This window comes from Mustela nigripes, chromosome X, assembly GCF_022355385.1.
Source record: "Mustela nigripes isolate SB6536 chromosome X, MUSNIG.SB6536, whole genome shotgun sequence".
NCBI classification, from domain to species: domain Eukaryota; kingdom Metazoa; phylum Chordata; class Mammalia; order Carnivora; family Mustelidae; genus Mustela; species Mustela nigripes.
In genome coordinates, this window is record NC_081575.1 from 17,531,091 (window position 1) to 17,552,781 (window position 21,691).

A 21,691-nucleotide genomic window follows, 5' to 3' on the forward strand; every position below is an offset into this window, starting at 1 on the left:
AGCCACCAAGTGTCTTATAACTGGCTTCAGGCATAATGATTAAGAAGGAGTCATTGCTAGGTATCTGGGGCCTGGACAGTTGTTCAGTTAAGACCAGACCCTAATCCTAAATTCTGAATAATGGGGGAGAAAGGTGAAGATGAATGTTACAGTGATTAGTGAATTTGCTACTGATGGCCGGGGACCGGGGCCAGGACCCGAATGTCTAATTCTGCTCTATTCCTCATTGAGAAGGAAGTATCCTAGTAGGAAAGGTGGAGTTATACACGAACCTGTGGAAGCTGGTAGTTTGATAGGAGGAGATCCCCTAACCCCCTTTTCTCCTTTTTCCTCCTCACAGCAAATTATTGTGCTTTGGGTGATACTGGACGTAACCGGGTATGGATTTTGGAATTTAAATTATGTCTGCCATCCTTACATGGTCTCTGGGGCAAAAGGCATAGATCGAATAGTCTCATTTAACAGGGTCAGTAAAAGTAAGGGAGTTTGGGTCCTTCAGGTCCCTTGGCTTTTGTTCTGTTAACTTCCGTAGGCAAAAGAGATACTTTAAAACTCGCTGTATGAAATGAAGGATTAAGGATTTTATAGGTGCTTTAAAAGTCTCTGCACGTAAAAGCACGTGTGGAGTGTTGGCGGTGTAGTAAAGGTGAGCTGGGTGAAGGAAGTAAGTCTTCTCGGGAATGTTGATTACAGTCTGATTGGACAAGAAGGTTAAGATGCATGATACAACTGTGTGCTTCGATTTGAGCCCGTAATAGCCACTCAGTACGTACTTGCCAAATTGCGTGGCCATTAGGAGGGATTCATGGATCAGATTTTAACTTGTTAGGTCAATTTTACAGAATTTTTGCATATGGCCCACTCAAACAATCTTTGTATTTGCAATTTATATGGCTATACTAAAAAGTCTTAACGGGGATCAGAAAGGAAATCGATGTTCTGAACAATCAAAAGAATTAGAACATGTACGTAGCACCAAATTAACTCCTGTTTAAATTAACATCACGCACAGCACACACGCAATCCTATGTGCTTGCGCACAACCCTTCCTAGACAGAATTTGAATCCTGGGAAACAGAACACGTTCCCTGGCGGTACTGGACAGAGGGCATGCTGGTTTGAAATCCATTCTCTCAATTAGATCACGTCTCTTACACTCCAAAGCAGCTACGTTACACAGAGTAACAACTAACCCATGGGTTCTTGATCTCAATGAGGAACTCTAAGACTTTTATTTTTTTTCCCCCCATCAAATGCTCGGTGTCTTGGCATTTCTTTGACCTGGAGCCCTTTGGAGCCTGAACAATGAACTTTGACACTGTACAGCTGTTTTAAATTAAAACACCTCTGAAATGCCTCCCTGCCCCCATCCTTAAAAGCTATACAACTGTGGGTGCCATTCCCTAGTTCATGCAAGTGTGTATTCAGAGTTCCTTATTACATGAGTCATCAAAGCACAAGGCAAATAATTTCCAACATCCTACTTCTACCCTAAATGATGTGTGCCTATTTTATGAGCAATATAATAAAAATCCAATATTAGGGAAGGACCTGTGGTTGCCTTTGGAATCCTCTCTTCTGGATTGCGAAATACTAATAGCAGGGGATTGACACAAGGCTCGCGGATAGATCTCAGTGACCAGCCTTTAGTTTTCCAGCGCGTGCAAGCTACGTGTGCAGCCTACCAGGCGCGTACTGACGTGGCTCGGCGTTCCTTCTTTATCGTGTCCCCAATGAACCAGCAGCTAGGGCAGGGCTGCTAGGGAATCGAGCAAGGTATGGGAAGTGGACCAGATGACACTTTCACGTTGCTTCTTACCCCAACACCCCCCAGCTTTGAATTCTAGGAAAGTGCTACCTGTCTTCTGGACACTTAGTTGAGAGACTTCCGTACAAGAAAATTTATCCCCCCAACCCCCAAAATTAGAAATGAGACCCAAGAATGCAAGAAAAACATGGAAAAAACCCAAGTCATTGGAAAGACGTTTTCCTCTAATTAAAACGCTTAACCCGTATGCTTCATGTTTAGCACCGCCCCGAGCTGGTGCTGATAGCTGTTGAGGGGTAAAATGGGACCCGCTTCCTTGGCTAGAACAATGGTTCTCTAACATTAGGGGAACCGGCATCCCAGATGGCTGGGCTCCACGCCTGGGGTCTCTGATCTGGTGGGTTTAGGGTGGGGCCCAAGAACTTGCATTTCTAACAAGGGCCTTGCTGATGTGGTATTGCTGATGGCCTGTCGTGGGACCGCACTTGAGAATCAGTTTGGATTCTGGAGAGAATTAGAGGCCTCTCAGGTACCTGATTTGAGTAATGCTTTTCATATGGTTCCCCTAGCTCCTTGCGTACTTTCTGGTCTTCTTCCAGGGAGCGACCTTGGGTAAAAACACCAGGCCGTGCTTGTAATGGAGGACACGAGTTGACTTGCATGCTTCTCCTCAGGTTCCCCCCCACCACCCGCCCGCCTGCCCGCCCTTTTTAGCTCTTCAGAGGGACTCCATTTCTCCTCTCCTCCTTGAAGAGCGCCCAGGAAATACAAAACAAGAGAAACTTCAACCAAAGGGAAAGGAAAGAGCCCTTCTCCCCACAGAAATACCCCACAGACAAAACACACATAGTTTGGGAAGCCGGGCTCAAGGCACCATGTGGTAATGAGCTGGGGGCACGAGTATGGAAGCTCTTGGAAGTATGCAGAGACACCCACACCCCTTCCAAAAGGCTTACAGTGTTTTCAGTGCAGGTTTTGAGAGACTACTGGAAAGTAGTTTTCAGCCTCTCATTTGCCTGCCGGACGTAAGAAGATAATGGGTAATGGCTCTGCCACGCTATTGCATTTCGAGAAGATTGCTAATGTTCTTCTGGCTTCAAAGGAGGCACCAGATTTTTTCTTCTACTCCATGTTCTCTTGGAGGCACTTTCTTAATGTGGTCCTTTTAGTTCGCTTTAGTATTTATTACATTCTCTGCTTGTAAACTTAATATCTTGAAGTGTTTATTTTTATACCAGCCATAGATTCATTAAGAATGATTGTTACAGATACACCATCAGCTCTCTCGTTCTTTGAACTGCCTCCCAAAAGCTTCAGGAAACACTAATTTGCTCTTTGTACTTAAGAGATTAAAATCTTTCAGCATTCAGGCCAGAAAGTAAATGTGGAATAACTAGGTATTCTTGCGTATTTTTCTCAGTTATTTTCCTGTTGGCCTGTAAATATACAGAATCCGTGCTTGAGTCTGCTAGGCATTGCGTGTCTCTGTCCCTCCTCTCCCTTTTCCCCACCCTTTTCCCCCTCTTCCCCCAACAAAGAATCTCATGATGTTCCCATATGAATCCTTTAAGAACCCACATTCAACTTGGATACCCCAATTTGTGCTAATGTCACAGGGAACACCTGAGAACTTCTTTTCAGAAAACCTCAGCGCTAGCTTTTGTGGTATTTCATTATGTTTCTTGGCCTCCAGCATGTACTAGGCAGTGTTCTTGCGTGTCACGTAGATGTAAGGAGAAAAGGAAAAAAAAATGGGTCCGAGTAAAATAACATGTTTTGAAAATACCTGTCCAGGTGTCAGGTTTCAGTTAGGAGGCATCGTTAGCTTTGGTTTTGATTCTTGCTGTAGAAAGTACTGGCAGGCCTCGTGTTTTAGATCTCATGTACCCATTTTTATCCAGCTCTTTATTTACCTTGTGACTGAACGAGAGATGTGTGTGTGTGTGTACTTACATTCATGTGTGTGTATTTTATATTGACTCCTGAGAAGTTGCTGGTCTAAAATAATTATTTTCCCTCTCTCTTAGGTAGGTGTAAACACGTGTCCATGACTTTGTGGCTTGTGACCTGGCTTTCCTTTCACTGACATTAAAAGAAATCCACCTTATATATGAGTGTGTTTTCCAATTTCATTTTGACATTTTTTCCCCCAACTTTCAAACTGACCTGAGAGACACTTTGTTACTTAATAACTGAAAATGTTTTCTTCCCTTTTTTCTTTTGTCTTTAGAATTCTTCAAAGAACTACTGGAAAATGCAGAGAAATCCCTGAATGACATGTTCGTGAAGACCTATGGCCGCTTATACATGCAAAATTCTGAGCTATTTAAAGATCTCTTTGGGGAGCTGAAGCGCTACTACGTGGCGGGAAGCGTGAACCTGGAAGAAATGCTAAGTGACTTCTGGGCTCGCCTTCTGGAGCGGATGTTCCGCCTGGTTAACTCCCAGTACCACTTCACAGACGAGTATCTGGAGTGCGTGAGCAAGTACACGGAGCAGCTGAAGCCCTTCGGAGATGTCCCTCGGAAACTGAAGCTGCAGGTTACGCGTGCGTTTGTCGCCGCCCGCACTTTTGCTCAAGGCTTAGCAGTCGCGAGAGACGTAGTGAGCAAAGTCTCTGTGGTAAGTGCTCTCTGCATCCCACGCCTTTGTTTCTTTTGTTTCATTTCAAAAGAAAGTTTGGGGGGTGCTAAGGGGGTGCATTCGATTGGGCGTCAGACTTTTGATTTTGGCTCAGGTCATGCTCTCTGGGCCGCAGGTTGAAGCCCTGGGTCGGGCTCCAAGCACAGTGGGGAGTCTGCATGGGGTTCTCTCCCTCCTTTGTCCGTCTTGCTTGTGCTCTCTCTTTGTCTCTCTCTCAAATAAATAAGTTTAAAAGGAGAAAGTTTGGGAGGTTGGAAAATCAATAGAATTCCATGGGCTGGAATTTTTCCATTTTCTCCTGTTCTGCTCTCTTCTTTCTCTTGGCCTTTCCCTCACACACTTTGTTCTGATACAGGTACATCCTGGAGTTAGGGACCGTGCTGTGATGAACACCATCCCATAAATGTCATTCTTTCCAGTGCTTTCTCTGGTAGCGATTATTGGAAGCAGAATGCATGTTCACTTTGGAATCTTAATTTTCCAAAGTGGGTCTACCATGGCCATGCTCTTCAGCTCCTGTTCTCCTTCCCCTCCAGAGAAAGAAGCAGGCGGGCTCCGTGTTTGTTTGCTTTGAGTGACTGGGTTTGGGGCCCCCGCCTTACAGTCTAGAGCCGTATTGAACATGCGTTAGTATGGGTTTCCTTGTTTTAAGGTGTACTTAGCGCTCTTTAGAAGGCAGAGCTTTTTATGACAGTTAGTGGGTGCCCCGTGCTCTTGACTTGCAGCTTTGTTTATATAAAGGGTTACCAATGGACAGAATGAAAATCGTACTGGGTAGGCAAGGGCAGGTGCAGTGGGGCACATTTCCGTCATTTGTAAAGTAAAAGAACTGAACAGTGTTCTCTGAAGCCAGCTAAGGAGGTCGTTCAGGGGCCTCCTTCCAGAGAGGAGAGGCAAGGGAGATGTGCCTTTCCCTCCTGGCCGCACCAGAGAAGCTTTGCTATTCTCGCTTTTCAAAGTAGAGGGTTGTTTTATTTTGTTTTGTTTTTAAGATGCTATTTATCTATTTTGAGAGAGAGAGAAAGAAGCAGGGGGAGGGAGAGAGAATCTAGAGCAGACTACCTGCTAGTGTGGAGCCTGGCACAGGGCTCCATCTCCCGACCCTGAGATCATGACCTGAGCCCAAACCAAGAATTGTACAGTTAACTGCCCGAGCCACCCAGGTGCCCCTCAAAGCAGAGTTTTGAGCAAGATTTCAAGGGAGGAAAAAGTTCTCTGGCTCCTTCAGTCCCTGCTCCCCCAGAAAAAAAAATGAAATTTGAAAACTTCCTGAAGGCCTTTCTTCCTCTTACCCTTCCATGACTTGATATCAGCAAAGAAACAGTAATCTGGGGCACGTTACCTTAGGAAGACTGATCTTGGTGCTGTTACATTTCAGCTCTCAAAGGAAAAGCCAGATTATAATCTGTTCGCTCAAAAACTTGCAGACAGAAGGATAAGCAGCTCCTTGTTTTGAGGCCTGAAGGGAGTGGTCAGACAACTGGAATATCAATCTGATGGCCTATGAGAGAGTTCGTGAGAGTTCGGGTGACCAAGGAATGTATGGTCCAAACCAGGATGCTTGCTGTCTAAACCGCGAGGTTCTTATTAGCTGTCCCACCCAGACGGCATGTGCCGCTACGTTTGAGGCAATCAGGGCTGCCTTGAGCAGACCAGGCTTCCGCGTTACCCTAGTTAGAGAAGAAACTTTGAGGTTAGTCCAGTGAAGGTGAGATTCTAAAGAATTGTGTACCATCAGAAGTAGGTGTTTCTAGGATGTTCCATCCCAGGACTGGGTGAGAAAGGAGGCTTAGCTGATTGGTCGCCTTTATTCTGTCAGGTCTGTGTATTCCCTCTCATCTCCAGGCACCTGAACTCTCAGGGAATGCCAGTTCTTTCCAACATGTTCTTGTTGACTCCTTTTTTTCCTGATACTCTCCTTAGGTGGGTGAGAGCAAGTTGGGGGGGGGGTGATGGTTATAATTAAAGGAATAATCTGATTCCTGAACTTTGGCCAACCTCAGCAATCATTAGTAATCCTCCAGATGCTCATCTCAGATCCCTGAAAACAAGGCACAGTTGTTTACATGGTAGCTCACCTAACACACCAACAAGTCCTTGTGTTCATCCTCAGCTGAACAGGCAGGGAGGCAGGGCCGTGTGCTTTGAATGAGAGAGAGAGAGCGCGCGCACGCGCGCAGACACTTAAGCCAAAGAGAAAGGCATGAAGTAGAATGTCCTTTGCGAGCATCTAAAAAATGGTTGCTTTCCATTAGCCATCCCTCTTTCAGTTCTTGTGAAGAGGAGACCAAACCAACAGAAGTCTGGTTCACTTCACTTTGCTAGGTGGGAGTCCCGCTTCAGAGAGCTGAGGTTCCAGAAACTCCAGCTCATGGTGGAAGGCAGTAGATGAAATAAGGAAGTGATTTAGAGACCCTTCATTGCAGATTTATTTATTTTTATTTTATTTTTTAGGGATTTTATTAATTTGGGAGAGAGAGAATGAGAGAGCGAGCATGAGAGGTGGAAGGTCAGAGGGAGAAGCAGACCCCCTGCTGAGCAGGGAGCCTGATGTGGGACTTGGTCCCGGGACTCCAGGATCATGACCTGAGCCCAAAGGCAGTCACTCAACCCACTGAGCCACTCAGGTCCCCTCACTGCAGATTTAGAAAGTCAAGGGCTTAGAAGGCTTGCTGTTGTCCATCCTACCCCACCCCCCAGGGGAGGGAGAAGGGAGCAGTTGTGGCTTCCCCGTGTCCCATTCTTCTTGACATGGTTCTCAGAATTCATGGTGGGAAATCCATAAGATTGGCTTTTGTATATAAAATTCAAACCCGCTTAACTATACAATAAAGAGTATGTGACTCAGAACAAAAGAGTCACAATTTCTGGTGTTTTTTTCTGGTATGAATTTTTTTTTTTATTTCTTTTTTTTAGCAAGAGATTTCCTGTGCACCTTAGTATTGTTAAGTTGTTTGAGAAAGTTCCTTTCTAAATATAACCCTAAATTTGCTTCAGAATTGATCTGTAGTCTATGTTCATTGTATTTTCTAATATCGGCGTAAGAGATGTTTGTGTAGTTATATGAGAATACAATGAATACAAGGTATAAGGCTTAATTTACTTTGAGTAAACATTGCTTGCCAATTGTTTAGTTAAAAATACTCTTTTGTGTCTACTTGAAAAGTTGAATTTGTAACTGGAAACTTTTTAGTACTGTTTTGCTTCCCTACTGAGCTTCTTCTAGACTTAAGGACTGATTTGAAATCAAACCGTCCGACTAAGTTGGGTCATGCTATCTAAATGACACAAGGATAAGATACTCAGGCATCAGGTCAATTTCTACAGGAGTTAAAACACAAATTATTGAAAAATTTCTCATCTATGCAATGTTTCTGGCTAGAATTATGTAAGGAGCACTTGGATATTTGAGGAAATACTTATTAATGTTAATTTCTGGAGTATGACTACCAAATAGATTTTAATACCGTAGTATGGGGAAGACAGTAAATGATCCGACTATCAAAGCCTTATTTCAAGTTGTACATGTTGGAAGCAAAGTCTGCAGTTGCTGTCCAAGGGTGGTCTGCAGGCGGGACTAGAGCAACTGAAGAACTAGACATTCCTTCTTCTGGTGTCAAGTAGAATGAATTACTTGGGCTTGGAAAAGACCACTCAGAGTGGAGAACATTAAAGACCTCACCCGCCTCATCTACAAAGATGTCTCTGAAAGTCAAGTATGAGAAGCACTGGGGTCTTGGCTTAGTTACCGCCTACTTAAAACATGTTCCCACTTTCTCTTTGGAAGTGGATGCCCTGTTCTTCCAGATTACTTTTGCCACACAAGGGTTGTAGGTAAATGCTGAGCAATGACTTGATTATCACTAAGCCTTTTAAAGGCCATTGGCACCAGTAAGCTAAGCTTAACTGCAAGGGAAAGTCATGGCTCAGTCCAAGTATCCTTGCCTTGCTTCAGATATTTTGGGCCCAAACATGGGGTGACTGCAGCTTACTCCACTGAGCTTTACCATTGCAACTGCAGAAAAGTCCCTTTAATGAACAACAAATGGTTCAAGAGCACCCTGGCACTATACGTCTCTGTATGACTTAGCCCTTCGTTATTTGTCATGGTTCATGATGCATTGCTTATTTACCTGCTCTAGCAGCAGTTTTGCCTGGAAGGGTGAAGTCTGTTGCGGTCTTTGAAGAATGCACGAGTGGTTCCATGCACCATGAAAATGAATAGCTCCTGTGCCAAAGAGAGTTGCATTCTCATGGTTTCAATTAACACTGACATAATGGGACTATGTCTACTCCCCCACCCCAAACTCCAGGGGCTATAATTAGAAAGCAGTTCCTTACCATTGTGATGTCTAAGTGATTGTCCTGCCTCGAGAACAATTTCCATGCCCCCCCACCACCCGCCCTTTGATCCCGTCTGTTCACAGTGCCCCAACACCTATAAGAGTACTACACAAGTTATTTTGCCATTTCCTGCATCATTAGAAATGTACATTGTAATAAAGTTCTATCCAAAAAGCTTTTAAGAAGCTGGGTGTAGACACTTGTTCAACCCTGAGTATTTGTTTACACTCATAACCTTAAACAACCAGAAGAGGAAGGTGGGACTCTAACTGATAGTGCGGGAGGAAGTGGGGCTCGGGCGGGACCGCGTGGAAAGGGTTAAGGGCTTGAGACAGCGTACTCTCAGGACCAAAATCTCTCTTTTTTAAAAAAAATTTTTTTAAGGGTTAATATAAGGATGCTTCTGTTTTATCTACAGCACATGGACAAATACTCCTGAATGGGCCCTGGTTTGTTCCACATATTTTGTTATGTCTTTAAAATTCTGTTATCAGGGCACTAGGAACAACTCATCTTTCTTTCTTTGTGTGTGTGCAGTGAATTCAAACTGGGAAGTTGTTGGGGCACAAGGGTGGCTCAGTCAGTTAAGCATCTGCCTTCGGCTCAGGTCAGGATCCCAGGGTCCTGAGATTGAGCCCTGCTTCGGGCTCCCTGTTCAGTGGGAAGCCTGCTTTTCCCTCTTCCTCTGCCTGCTCGCTTGCTCACTCTGTCTCTCTCTCAAATAAATAAATAAAATCTTAAAAAAAAAAAAAAGGCCCTAGGAAGTTGTTGAATAAACTCATCACATCTCACAGCATGTTTGGGTCTCCTATCTTTTTTTTCCCCCATAATTTGGGGAAATATTTCCCCTTATTTTGATTGGGTGCTTATGTTACCAAGCAACAGAGAAAATCTAGGTCTTTTTTGTTTGGGGCGATTGGCTTTGCAGACCAAAAAAATGTTGCAGCAAATGTATGTAAGGGATTGGAATAAACTAAAAGGAAATGTGTTTTTAACTTGAGTGCAGTGTGTTGACTGCCATCACTGTGCAGTGTGGCTTAAGGCTCGTTCGGAATTACCAAAATGAAATCCAGGCTGCACGGAGAGGTCTTCTCCAGCAGTTTTCCTTTCCCAGGCCGCTTGCGGTAGTTTTTAATGTGGTGGTTAGAAAATGCAGGTTATTGAGTAGAAAGTCTCGATCTCTATTAAAAGTCTTTGCAGGGAAGGAGACTTTTCTGTAGAGTCTTTTTATAGCAAAAATGGTGTGCAGATGTCTACTGGGGGGCAGGAACGAGTGTCTCACAAAAGGGAAATGAGGATTCTAACCCCCGCTCCCCCCACACTCCTACTGACTTTTTTTAAACTGTGAAACATAGACAGCCTCCTAAAATCCCAAGGCACTTCAATGCTTAGAAAGACCTTGATCAGTCTTGCAGGATTTTAGAAGACTTGGAGATTGGCTGTTAATATCTTGTCATTATGGGTCAGTAACTTAGATAGATTTTGATTTGGGGACATAGAGAAGAAGTATTGAGTCCAGAGGATATCCTGTTTCTACTGTACTGTCCCCCCAAACTAAACAAGTCAGACCACCTCATTCTTACATAAATAATGTCAAACCCCTTTTCTTACATAACATCCCACTTTTTAGTAGAAATTAATCACCTCTACTGCATAACCCCCCAAGTCTTTCAAAATATTAAAACTTTGGTGAGATAGATGTACTGTTTGCTGGCATTTTTGTTTAAGTGAGCTCTTTTTTTCTCTCTCTGGGCAACAGTGTTTACTGGAGCTTTTGAATTCTCTGTGAGCAGGAGCCGGTGGGTGGTATATGTATGTATGTATGTATGTGTGTGTGTGTGTGTGTGTGTGTGTGTGTGTATATATATATATATATATATATATATATATATATCCCCCCCATCCCTGTGGTAACTCGACCCATTGTGAAGATAGAGCATTGGCTGAGTAAGTCCTTGTTGTTCATTAAACAGTATGTCCTCTCATCCAAGGGGTCTAGTCAAGCACATCCGCCATGTGGGTGAATCCTAACTTGCCCTCCAACGTAAAAATGATTTCATTTGGTCACTAAATTTGAAAACCGCAAATTCTTGCCAGAAAACCATCCAGCCTCCTAGCTGAGCGTTCGCTGTGTGTGGTTCCCCTGTGCTAGGTCCGGGTCCCTACGGAGAAGGACCACGTTCCATGTGCTGCCCTCGAGTTTCTTTTCATTGTTCCTGAAATGCAGTTACTCAAGGAAGCCATTCCGATGCACATCAAGGAAGCCCAGGGCATGGGCTCTAGGACCAAAATGGCCACATTCAAATCTTGGCCCTGCCCTTGAAGATCTCCTGTGAGTCCCTTAATCTCTTTTGACCCCTGATTTCTCGTGTAAAATGAAATGATAATATGCCTCTCATATGATTATCGGGAGGCTTAAATGAGTTAATACACGAGTTAATACATGCAAACTTAAATGAGTTAATACATGCAAAGTACTTAGAAGAGAGCCTGGCACATAGTAAGTTTGTTTTAACTATTATATATCAATAACATCAATAAAAGCTCTCAGTAGACAGGCAATTCTGACGTAGAATATCCTTCTCTTTGGTTTTGACATGAAGATTCTTCATGATCGTGAAACCATAGAAGCAAAATAAACATTTTTTCCTGAGACCATGGATTCATTCTTTGTGTTAGTGGTTCAGAGGGGGAAGGGAGGAGTGTACAGTACAGTTTTGCCTCCTTTGTTTCTAAATGTCATTTAGAGAAATAACTACTCTGTAAGAGAGGTCTGAAACGTGTGCCTTTTAGCAAAGCACTCACAACCCCCCCCCCCCCAATCCTACTGGCATTGGGGCTCAACAGAGGCTTCTAAACAGAAGGAAAACCTCAAATGTTAGTCAAGAGCTGTGGCGCAAAGGAATAATTATGTTGAACATTTTAAGCGGCATGTTGGGCCACAGAGCATCAATATATAACTGACGATTAAAAGGGGACCTTGGAGTATAGTTGCCCCTTGTGTTAATCCCCACGTGCAGGATCTACCACTTGGACTTGGGTCCCCACATAAATGTACTTTAGTAGGTTATTTAGGGACTCCAACAATTGATTTTGAGGCTTACGAGGGAGTGACATGTGAATGAACTTGAGTTTCTTTTTTTTTTTTTTAATTTCTAATTTTTTAAGGGTTTGTATTTATTTGAGAGAGAGCTTGCAAACGAGTGAGAGGAGAGACAGAGGCAGAAGGAGAAGCAGAGTTCCCTCTGAGCAGGCAGCCTGACGTAGGGCTCCATCCCAGGACCCTGGGCTCATGAACTGAGCCAGCCAGGTGCCCCTGTACTTGAGTTTCTGTTCAAAATAAATAAAGCCCCAGAATGAAGCCCTTGAGGATTCAAAGATAAGCAACCATTTTGTTTCTCCAGTGGGTACTCCAGAGCCAAAAAGGAGAAGTGGTTCTTGGCATCCTGGGTTTGCCATCCTGAGCTTGGCTGGGTCCATGAGATTGGGGACCTAGACCTAAGGCCTGGGGGGTGGTCACATTATTGGTACATCTTGGGGGTGAACATCACAGGGGACCCCTGTTTCTTTCCATTTCCTGACTGTTAAAATCATTCTTCAGGGGTACCTGGGTGGCTCAGTCAGTTGAGCGGGGAGCCTGCTTCTCTCTTTCCCTCTGCCCCTCCCGCTCACTTATGCTTGCTCTCTCTTTCTCTCTAATGAAATTTAAAAAAAAAAACAAAAACCACGATGCTCCTCTGTGCCAGAGCCTCATTCCCACACAAGGATCTTGTTTCCCAATCTGAATAATGTGAAGTCATGGATAGTGCTGTAGGTAGTGGTCCTGAGGCCAAAGACTTGAGTCTGATTTTCTCCAGCTGGGTATTGTGCATGTCCTTGCCCATCGCTGTTTTCTTAAAACTTGCCCATCTCTCTTCTCAGTTCCAGCATTTAGTATTTCCATAACATGTTATAGCTGAGTTCTTCATGATCGTTTTTAGTAGTTAGACAACTGGTCACATGCAGAGCACGAGCCAGTACTTAGCCAGCGAACGAAGTGGAAACTGTCCGCCAAACCCAGTTTCATAATCTTCCTTTAATAAAACTCTACTGTGTCATTTTGTTTGGTCCGGGGCTTTAAACCTTGAGCAGACACCAACCTGTGCAGACCGGGCCTGCTGCAACACAGATTTGACTTAGAGTGGAACAAAGAATAAAGCGGACCATGAAGAGTTACGAAAAGAAAGCTGGTGGTGGGGAGGGGGGAGGGGCACATTTGTTGACTAAAACTACCACGATTTTAGATTTTTTGCTTATTTTCTACAGGCCCATACCATTTTGGAATGTGTTTGTGCTTTCGGGAGCAGGTTCCCCGCTCTAATACAGAGATTCCTGCTTGCTACCTAATCACAAGTACATTCCAGAATAATCCCCAACACGAGATAGGTGCTCAGTGACTAGTTGTTGACACTTGAGCTTTGTGAATGTTTCCGTAGTAGGGCATGGTTTCTGCTGAAGCAGAGTATCCAACAAATGCCACAGGTTCTTCTCCAGTCTCTCGTAGGCATTTACCCACTAACTCTTCACCTCTCTGAAATCCAGCCAGTTAGCAGTATGGTCAATGTGGAACTGAACCTTAGCAATGGAGGGGCAAACCAGTGTACCCAAGATGAGAGTTTCACAGCCTGTGCTGAAGAAGGCAGGGAAACGTGATCTGTCTGGGAAATGTGTGGCCTCGCTTTTCTCATCTCTTAAATGTGAGAGTCCTACGGTGTGACCTCTAAGGCCCCTCCCAACCCTGACTTCTGCGCTCCTGGGCTTTTCCAACCACCTCCTGCCTCCAGGCTTGTGTGCTCCTCTGTAAACTGAGGGGGTAGGACGGGCCGGTGTTGAAGTCCTAAGTATTGGTGACTATAAAAGAGTGAACTTTTGGTTATCCAGAAAATCTAGCCCTCCAGACTGGCCACCCCCCACCCCCCCAGGGTATCAGGTAGCCAAGATTTCACTGCCCATTAAAGCACAATGAAAAGACTCATTTGGGCCTGGGTTCAAACTGCAGCGGCAAAATCCTCCTTCTTGGGAGGGGGTGTTGACTTTGACCTACACAATTAGCGCCTTGCTGTTGGAGGCTCCGGCCCCACCCGCTTCAGGCTGGCCTTCTGGTGGGGATAAGAGGCGGGCTGTGTGTGTCCATCAGATAGGAGCCAATGGTGTTCAGGTTTCCTCCTGACAGTTCTCATCCCTTGTTCCTGTTCCGAAGGGTAGTGTTGATAAGCAGTGTCTCAAGTCACACTCCACGGCAGGTGAAGTTCATCCCAGCATCTGTTCCCTGCCTGGTATCTGCTATCATAAGTTTGCTCAGGACCTTGGTGGGTACTGATAAGAGGGGAAGCAGAGGGTGGGGCGGAAAGAACAGGAGGGTGGGAACCCCCAGGGTAGCTGCCAGTGCGGGGCGGGATGGCTGGCCACCATCCTTCCTACGCACTGATGAAGATGCAGGGCAGGTGGCCTGCGCTCCTGTGTGCCTCAGTGTCCCTGGAGAGAAGCGGAAGAGGACAAGAAGCCTCTTTTCTCCGTGGAGGGTGGCCAGTACCACTTTTACCCTTGTGGCTTCCCTTCCTCATGAACTGTCCAATAGTATCTGTTTCTGCCTGGTCTTCGTGTGCCTTTCAGTTCTGGCCACGCACACAGTCCTTCCTGGGCAGCCAGCCCCAGGCACTTGGCCTTCTCCCTGGTGGTGGTGGTCTTCCTTCAGCTAACCAGTTAAACCTAACCCTTTCTCCCCAGTGTAACCAAAGTCTCCTCTCTTCCATTGAGCCTTGCCTGAGCACTCTGCTTTACTGTTCCCAAGCCTCAGAAGGGCTTCACCTCAGCCCAAGTGTAAGTGTATTCATGTTCTTTAAAAAAAAAAAAAAAAGATTTTATATATTTGACAGAGATCATAAGTAGGCAGAGAGGAAGTCGGGGGTGGGGGACAAACAGGCTCCCCACTGAGCAGAGAGCCCGACACAGGGCTCGATCCCAGGACCCTGAGATCATGACCTGAGCTGAAGGCAGAGGCTTAACCCACTGAGCCACCCAGGCACCCTGTATTCACGTTCTTGCCCGCAGAAGACCTTGAGTTTTGCCTTCAGCACAGCTACTGGTGTTGAAGGGATCATACACTAGGGACCCTGCTACACCTCGATGCTGGTGGGCTAAGTGCCCAAGGAAGACACTGGTGGTAGGGGCCACAGCAGGCCATGCACAGTGGGCAGGAGAAGGTCGTCTCTCCGCCTGTGTCTCCTGGCTGATCCTGGAACCGTGTGTGTACAAGGACTTGAGGACTTCAGAACAATTGAGCCACATAAAATGAGCGAGAGTGAGCGTGAGTGAGAGAGCGGATGGAGGGAGCATGGGCGTCTCCGGGGTGTGAAGTGAGTGTCCCTGGGTTATTAAGGGTCAAGTGGTGTTCTTCCCTCTCTCCCCACCCACCTTCTTCCCAGCATACCCTTTCCTTCTCTCTAATCTGCCTCTTACAAGTAACAGGCCAGGCCTGCTCGGTGTTATCCATCCCAGCTCATTCTAAGTCGAATTCATGGCCAAACCTTCAAAGTCATCTGTTACTGCTGCCTCACCACTGTATTTGTCTTCCCCCAAACTAGGTCAATCCCACAGCCCAGTGTACCCAGGCCTTGCTCAAGATGACCTACTGCTCCCACTGCCAGGGGCTCGTGAGTGTCAAGCCGTGTTACAACTACTGCTCCAACATCATGAGAGGCTGCCTGGCCAACCAAGGCGATCTTGATTTTGAATGGAACAATTTCATAGGTGAGTGAGGGGGAGGGAGTTGTGTCGCCAGAGAGAGCTCAGCTTCCAGGCACGGGGAATATTGTAATTATCGTCCATGAAAGTTCTTCTGTGCCTTATTTATGGGATGCCAGGGTTCTACGTGTACTTGGAGTTTGCACCATTCTACAGGTAAGTGTTCCCTTGAACTGATGGTGCTGGTATGGAAGACTTCAGACCTAGCAAATACCAAGGTATCAGAAAGAGAATGTGACTTTTTGGCATTTCCTCCCCAAAAGGTCTGTTTTAGTTACTCATCATAGGTTTGTGTCACTGTAAATGCTAGAGTATGGTCGTTACTGACTGAACGTTGAAATCACCTGTCACCCTGGGACCGAACCTTCTATATAGTGGCCCAATGCCCGTTGGATGTTTGAACCAAGTGAAACCTGACTGGGAGGGAATCTAGGGGTTCTCTTTCTCCAGAGGATTTCACAGTAACGCGAGCGCTCTAGGCAGCTCAGACAGCAGTGTAATCCAAGAGGATTCATCAGCACCAGTGGGAAAGGACAATTGAAGGATTGTTTACAGGGTCTGGCCGTCGAGTTTGTTGATGTGCCCTTAACGCACAGCTTAGTCCTGAAAGCTGCATGATGGGCATGGGGGCTCCTGGTCCTCTGTGCTAGTGGCGCTGTACACGCGCGTGTGCACACACACGCACACACACACCTAAACGGCTCACGAAACAGACTCGGCTCTTCCTCCAGCGCCCAGTCACGTTTGAGTAATTGCAGAACATAAGTGGCTTTAGAAGCACCTGTTTTTCACTTCCTTGTTCACGTCATGGGAACGTGTGTGCAATTTGTTGTCACCTTTCGGACACGGGATTGGACTCGGGAGAGAAGGCTTCTTACTTTTTAGTCTACATGAGAGCTAATTACTATATTAACTCTGTTTGCAAATGCATCAATAAATTGGCTCCAACAGATTCTTGAGAACACTGACGGGGTGGGGTGTGAGGGGGGCGGAGAGAGAGACATATGACTGTTAAGCACTTCAACACAATTGTAGCCTAAATAGCTCTAAGTGAGAAGACCTGTGAAAGGGTAGCCAGAGGGGGCGCCTGGGTGGCTCAGTGGGTTAAAGCCTCTGCCTTCGGCTCCGGTCATGATCCCAGGGTCCTGGGATTGAGCCCCACATCAGGCTCTCTGCTTGGCAGGGAGCCTGCTTCCTTCTTTCTCTGCCTGCCTCTCTGCCTACTTGTGATCTCTCTCTCTGTCAAATAAATAAAATCTTAAAAAAAAAAAAGGGTAGCCAGAGGCAGCAGAAGCTCTTGCATGGATGGCCCATCGTGCCCAGAAGGAAGCCATGGGAGAAATTGTGGCTTTAAAATTGTTCCCTCCCTCCCCCCACCCCCAACCCCGGGAAATAAAAGCTCATGGCATTTCCAGATCGGAAGTTGATGTTTCAATTTTCAATTTTTCAATCCTACCCTCACCGCCCCCCCCAACCCAGATGCCACATTTGAAGTTCCCTTCTGCTAAATTCATTTTTGTAAATATTGGTTCGCCTTTTAACTTTATAGCATCTAATGTGCTCGTTCTCCAGGAAAAGGAGGAGAATTCGCCATACAAACAGTGCAGAGCGACAGCCCCCGAGTCTTGCCAACCTTTCTACGGACTGGTCACGAGACTGGTCACGAGTGAGGGGCAGAGGGCCGTGTTCCTTGCACTGTTCTCTTGTTCCAACGTGTCTGGCAGAAACTGTAACTCATTGTATTAAAATATAAATTCTCTCATGCTCATTTTCCCAAAGAGTTTGCAGATCCACGTCAAATCAAAAGTGCACTGTGGCTCGCTTAATTAATGTTCTCAAGCAAGGAGGAGTGAGTTGCGGTGGTTGTTCTTGTTGAGAGTTTTAAAAAAAACTACGTTTGTTCTCTTTCAAGAAACAGAATTAAACCCGAGTGGAAATTGATAGGATTTCTGAATCCATTTTCCTCAGTTCTTTGAAATGATCCTCCTTGGAGGGATGGGGTATATAATTGTATCTAAACTTAATTTTTAATGGGTATTTTATTCTTTCTGTCCCATAAACTGATCTCACAGGCCAGGGGTAACAGACATTGTTAATCCCCAGTGCTTTTTTATGAATTTTCACCAGGGTTTAATTTGCTCTGTGGTTGTAGAATTCAGTCCCAATTTACATGCCTCTGCTCTAAGTTCTTTTTTTTTTTTTTTTCCCTTCGCAAAGAATTTTTCTTTCCCCTTTAAACGACTGCAGTTAACGAATGGTGATGGGCGCTTTTTCCCCAACTTCTTTAAAATCAGATCTTGGGGTTAAGTCGGGAAACTGCCTTTTGTTTTCCCAGTGGGTCGTGAGCCTGAAGATGGGGGGTTGTGAGTCCTGGCGGCACAGCGCGAAAGGATTCAGTTTGCCTGGTGTGAAGGGGATTCTCTGTGGACGGGTGGGGATGACCTCCTGCCCATAGCCTGAGCGCCAAAAGCCTGTGGCTGGACCAGGCCCCCGAAGAGACAGGCTCAGTTTTCTGCCTTTCCCTCTCTTGAGTTGCTACCAGCCTTGATCCAGATGGATCCAAACAGTGGGAACACCCCAGACTCGGTTTTGTAAGAGGCTGGCTCAGAAGGTCAACGCAATACTCCTCACCGCCACCACCGGGATGAAGTCCGTTTCCAGACGAGCTTAAATGCTGCTCCGTTGCACCTTGCTTTCCGTCATGTACTGTGGTTTGCCTTAACCTTCACCTGACGCCTAGCCAGCCTGACTCATGTCGCACATTGTGGCCTGCAGGACTTCCATGCTGGGATGTTGGGGTGTCAGGGCTGCTGGCAGGAGGCAGGGGCCGGTCAGATATCCTGGAAATAAGAGACCTTTAGCCTGGACTCACCATCTTCGGCTCTCCCTCAGGGCTTCTGATCGGGGCTGGCCACTTGTAGGGAAGGGCTGCACTGAAAGCTAAGCGGCCCCCCCCCCCCCCCGCCCAGGCATGGAGGGGCCACTCACTCTCTGCATTCCTCAGCCGCCCTGTGCAGGACGCCATGGCACCGGCCCCAACAAAGGCCCGGCTTCCCTCCATTCCCAGAGTTGACAAAGACGCCAAACAGCCAGAAGAATCGGGTTTATGTTTCCTTTCAGTCTTTCACAAACACATTAGTGATCCGCCTTTCCTCACCAGTAGGGGAATGAGTAGTTCCAAAATGCACTGGATCCCCCACCCTTGCTTAAACCTCTGCATTTTGGATGTTGATTATCTGTCTATTCATAATATTTTTATTTGGAGCAAGCGACTTCCTCTACAAAGAATGTGCTTTCTGGACGTGGCAGTCCTTGACGCTTTGACAAGGATGAACACGTTGAAGCGATGCTCGACTTGTTTACAAGTCTCCCTTTGCTAGCCCATCAGAAGCAATTTCCCCTCTGGTACGATGCTGTGTTCATGCCGGCAGCCTTTACTAAGAGGTAGGAAGCGTTCCTTTATTGGTGCTTACCACAATGCAGTCTGAAACTTCATTCGTGACTGCTTTTCGAAAAAAGTGCATTTCAGGGAAATCTGTTAGAGAAATGACCCCTATGCCTTCGGCTGTTGTGTTGGGTCTGTTTTAGGTGGAAGGTGAAAGGTTGATGATCAAATTGGGTTTCATGGACAGGCTGCTGCCCAAAGTCCTTTACACCAGAAAGCTGAGGTAGAAGATGATGGTGGCCTGCAGTCTTCTCTGAGAAGGGCATAGAGGCTTCTGGAAACTAGCCTTCCTTGCTGGGAGCTATCCTCGGCCTACCTGAAGACTGTGGATAACGTGGGCCTAAAGAGCCTTCCCTCCCAGGCCTTAAGCACCAGAGTTAAAAGGAGAGCGGACAAGTGGAAAAGTTCAGTGCTTGTCCAGAGTGAAGCACCCTTTTCCTCATTTCCAGTTTCCTCGAATTTTGACCAGGAAATATCAGCCAACAGTACTAAGCCTCAATATCCCCACGAACATGTACGGCAGAAAAACAAGTACCGCGTATTTTGTTTAAGAGATTCAACGTGTACTAAAACATTCTAGACTCCTCCAGAAGGCCAAGGTGACTCGCAGAGTCATCCACGAAGACTCACACTGGGCTTTTTGCGGACTGTGTCTTCTGTTGTCACCTCACCCAAATGAAAAGAGGCACACGTTTTGCTTTAAATCGAGGCCCTTGTGTTTGAAATGGGAAGTTTATCTTAATACAAAATTGGATCTTTCAAATTTTCATTATTTGAAAAGTCATTAGAATTTCTCGGAACACTGTCATTTGTACTTTCCAACTGTGCGCTCAAGGAGCTGAAAGGGTTTCATTTAAAAAATGAAAGAAAGCAAATGATATGCCAGGATTTTAACGGATTTATGTTTCTGAGTCTTGTAAATGGAACCTAAATGAAAAGATCCCAGGAAGTCACTGGCAGAAGTGGCATGTTGTTGTGCCCCCGGCCGCAGGTTTGTCTGCGGGAGCTAGTGCAGAGCCTCACAGCGACAGCCAGCGACACACACAGGGAATGAATAATCAGTGTAATAGAATGTTCCCAATTGGGTTTCCTCTCTGGAATAAAGCATCCACCTGGCCATTTCACCCTTTAGAGAGCTAGTGATACACGGTGACTAGACGCAGCTTGGTGTTCATAGAAACGGATGTAAAAACCCGAGTTGATCAGGACACGTGCGTTCTCCCCTAACCCCCCCCCCCACCCCCCGAAACAAAGACGGGGTGAGATAAGCAGACTGATGACCCACAGCCGAACTCACGGTTTACTTTTTGTGCTGTATTGTTTTTCCCCAAATGTCCTGTTAGATGCGATGCTGATGGTGGCAGAGAGGCTCGAGGGTCCTTTCAACATCGAATCGGTCATGGATCCCATCGACGTGAAGATTTCCGACGCTATAATGAATATGCAGGAGAACAGTGTGCAAGTGTCTCAGAAGGTAACGAAGGCAGGATAACTGGCAAGGAGAGGCAGAGCCTTCCCCGCCAACCCTTCTTCACAGCCTCCCCTCACCCCCCCGACCCCACCCCAGGCTTGGGACGCACCTTCCGTAATGTGACCATGTTTGCTTTGATGCAGGTTTTCCAGGGATGTGGGCCCCCCAAACCCCTCCCGGCCGGCCGGACCTCCCGTTCCATCTCCGAGGGGGCTTTCAGCGCTCGCTTCAGACCGTATCACCCCGAGGAACGCCCGACCACGGCGGCTGGCACGAGTTTAGACCGACTGGTGAGCACTTTGGCGCAGGAACGGGCGTGTTTAATGACAACCAAAAGCACTTGCTCCAAATGCAGTTTTAGTTGGACGTCTGTCAACTGCGGGTCTTTCAGGTGAAACTTTCCAAGCAGATTGCATGTGGATGTCCATAAATCTGCCTCTCATTTTCTGGCTCATGAAATCCGTACGTTGTTAGGAAACGCAGCGCATCTACTGTGCCCGTTAGAGGGAGGCACAGAGCGATGGGACGCCTCCTCGTTCTCAAGAAGCCCCTGGCGCAGCGGGAGAAGCAGGCATCCCCTGAGAAAGTCTCCTCATCCCGCGGGGCCTGGAGGCTGGCGGGCCTCAGACGGTAGCTGCGAGGAAGAGGGAGAGTGGACAGTGGGTCTGCGCCGCTCCCTCGAGGCCTGCATTCCAACCATTAGTTCACTGGAGTGGGTTTGTTCTTCCCGTGTAAATTTGATCTGCGTTTTTCTCTTGTGACTCGAGTTGAAAAGGAATTGCCTAGCACTCTGGAGCTACTTTAGAGATGATCAAAAGACACATGTGTAGGCTGTTGCGTGTTTTTACAGAGGTCTCTTTCCCTCCCCCTCCCCCTCCCCCATGAGGTTACTGATGTCAAGGAGAAGCTGAAACAGGCCAAGAAGTTCTGGTCCTCCCTGCCCAGCAACGTTTGCAGCGATGAAAGGATGGCCGCCGGCCACGGCGACGAGGACGACTGCTGGAACGGGCGAGGCAAGAGCAGGTCAGCGCGGGCAGTGGGGTGGCGGTCTCCCTGCACGGTAGCCTCGCAGGCCTTTCGCACGGGGGCCACTCAGTTGTCACTCGAGGGAGGCATCATGAAGTACGTGACAGTGGGTAGCAATTGCATGGTTGGCTTCTAAATGTTGTAAGAACAGGCTTTGCTCTGCAAGCCTTGGGAAGGCACCCGGCTGTTTGCGGAGAGTCCTGGGCCAGAG

General features: G+C 46.6%; 1 protein-coding gene across 1 annotated transcript in view; it reads left to right on the plus strand.

The window, feature by feature from the left end:
• The window catches only part of GPC4 (glypican 4), a 106,637-nt gene that overhangs the window by 82,181 nt on the left and 2,765 nt on the right, over window positions 1-21,691 (plus strand). The window contains exons 3-7 of the mRNA XM_059384902.1: window positions 3,999-4,390; window positions 15,379-15,544; window positions 20,327-20,457; window positions 20,598-20,744; window positions 21,341-21,477. Of these exons, the coding sequence (XP_059240885.1) occupies window positions 3,999-4,390; window positions 15,379-15,544; window positions 20,327-20,457; window positions 20,598-20,744; window positions 21,341-21,477 (973 nt within the window). The remainder of the gene's footprint in view (window positions 1-3,998; window positions 4,391-15,378; window positions 15,545-20,326; window positions 20,458-20,597; window positions 20,745-21,340; window positions 21,478-21,691) is intronic.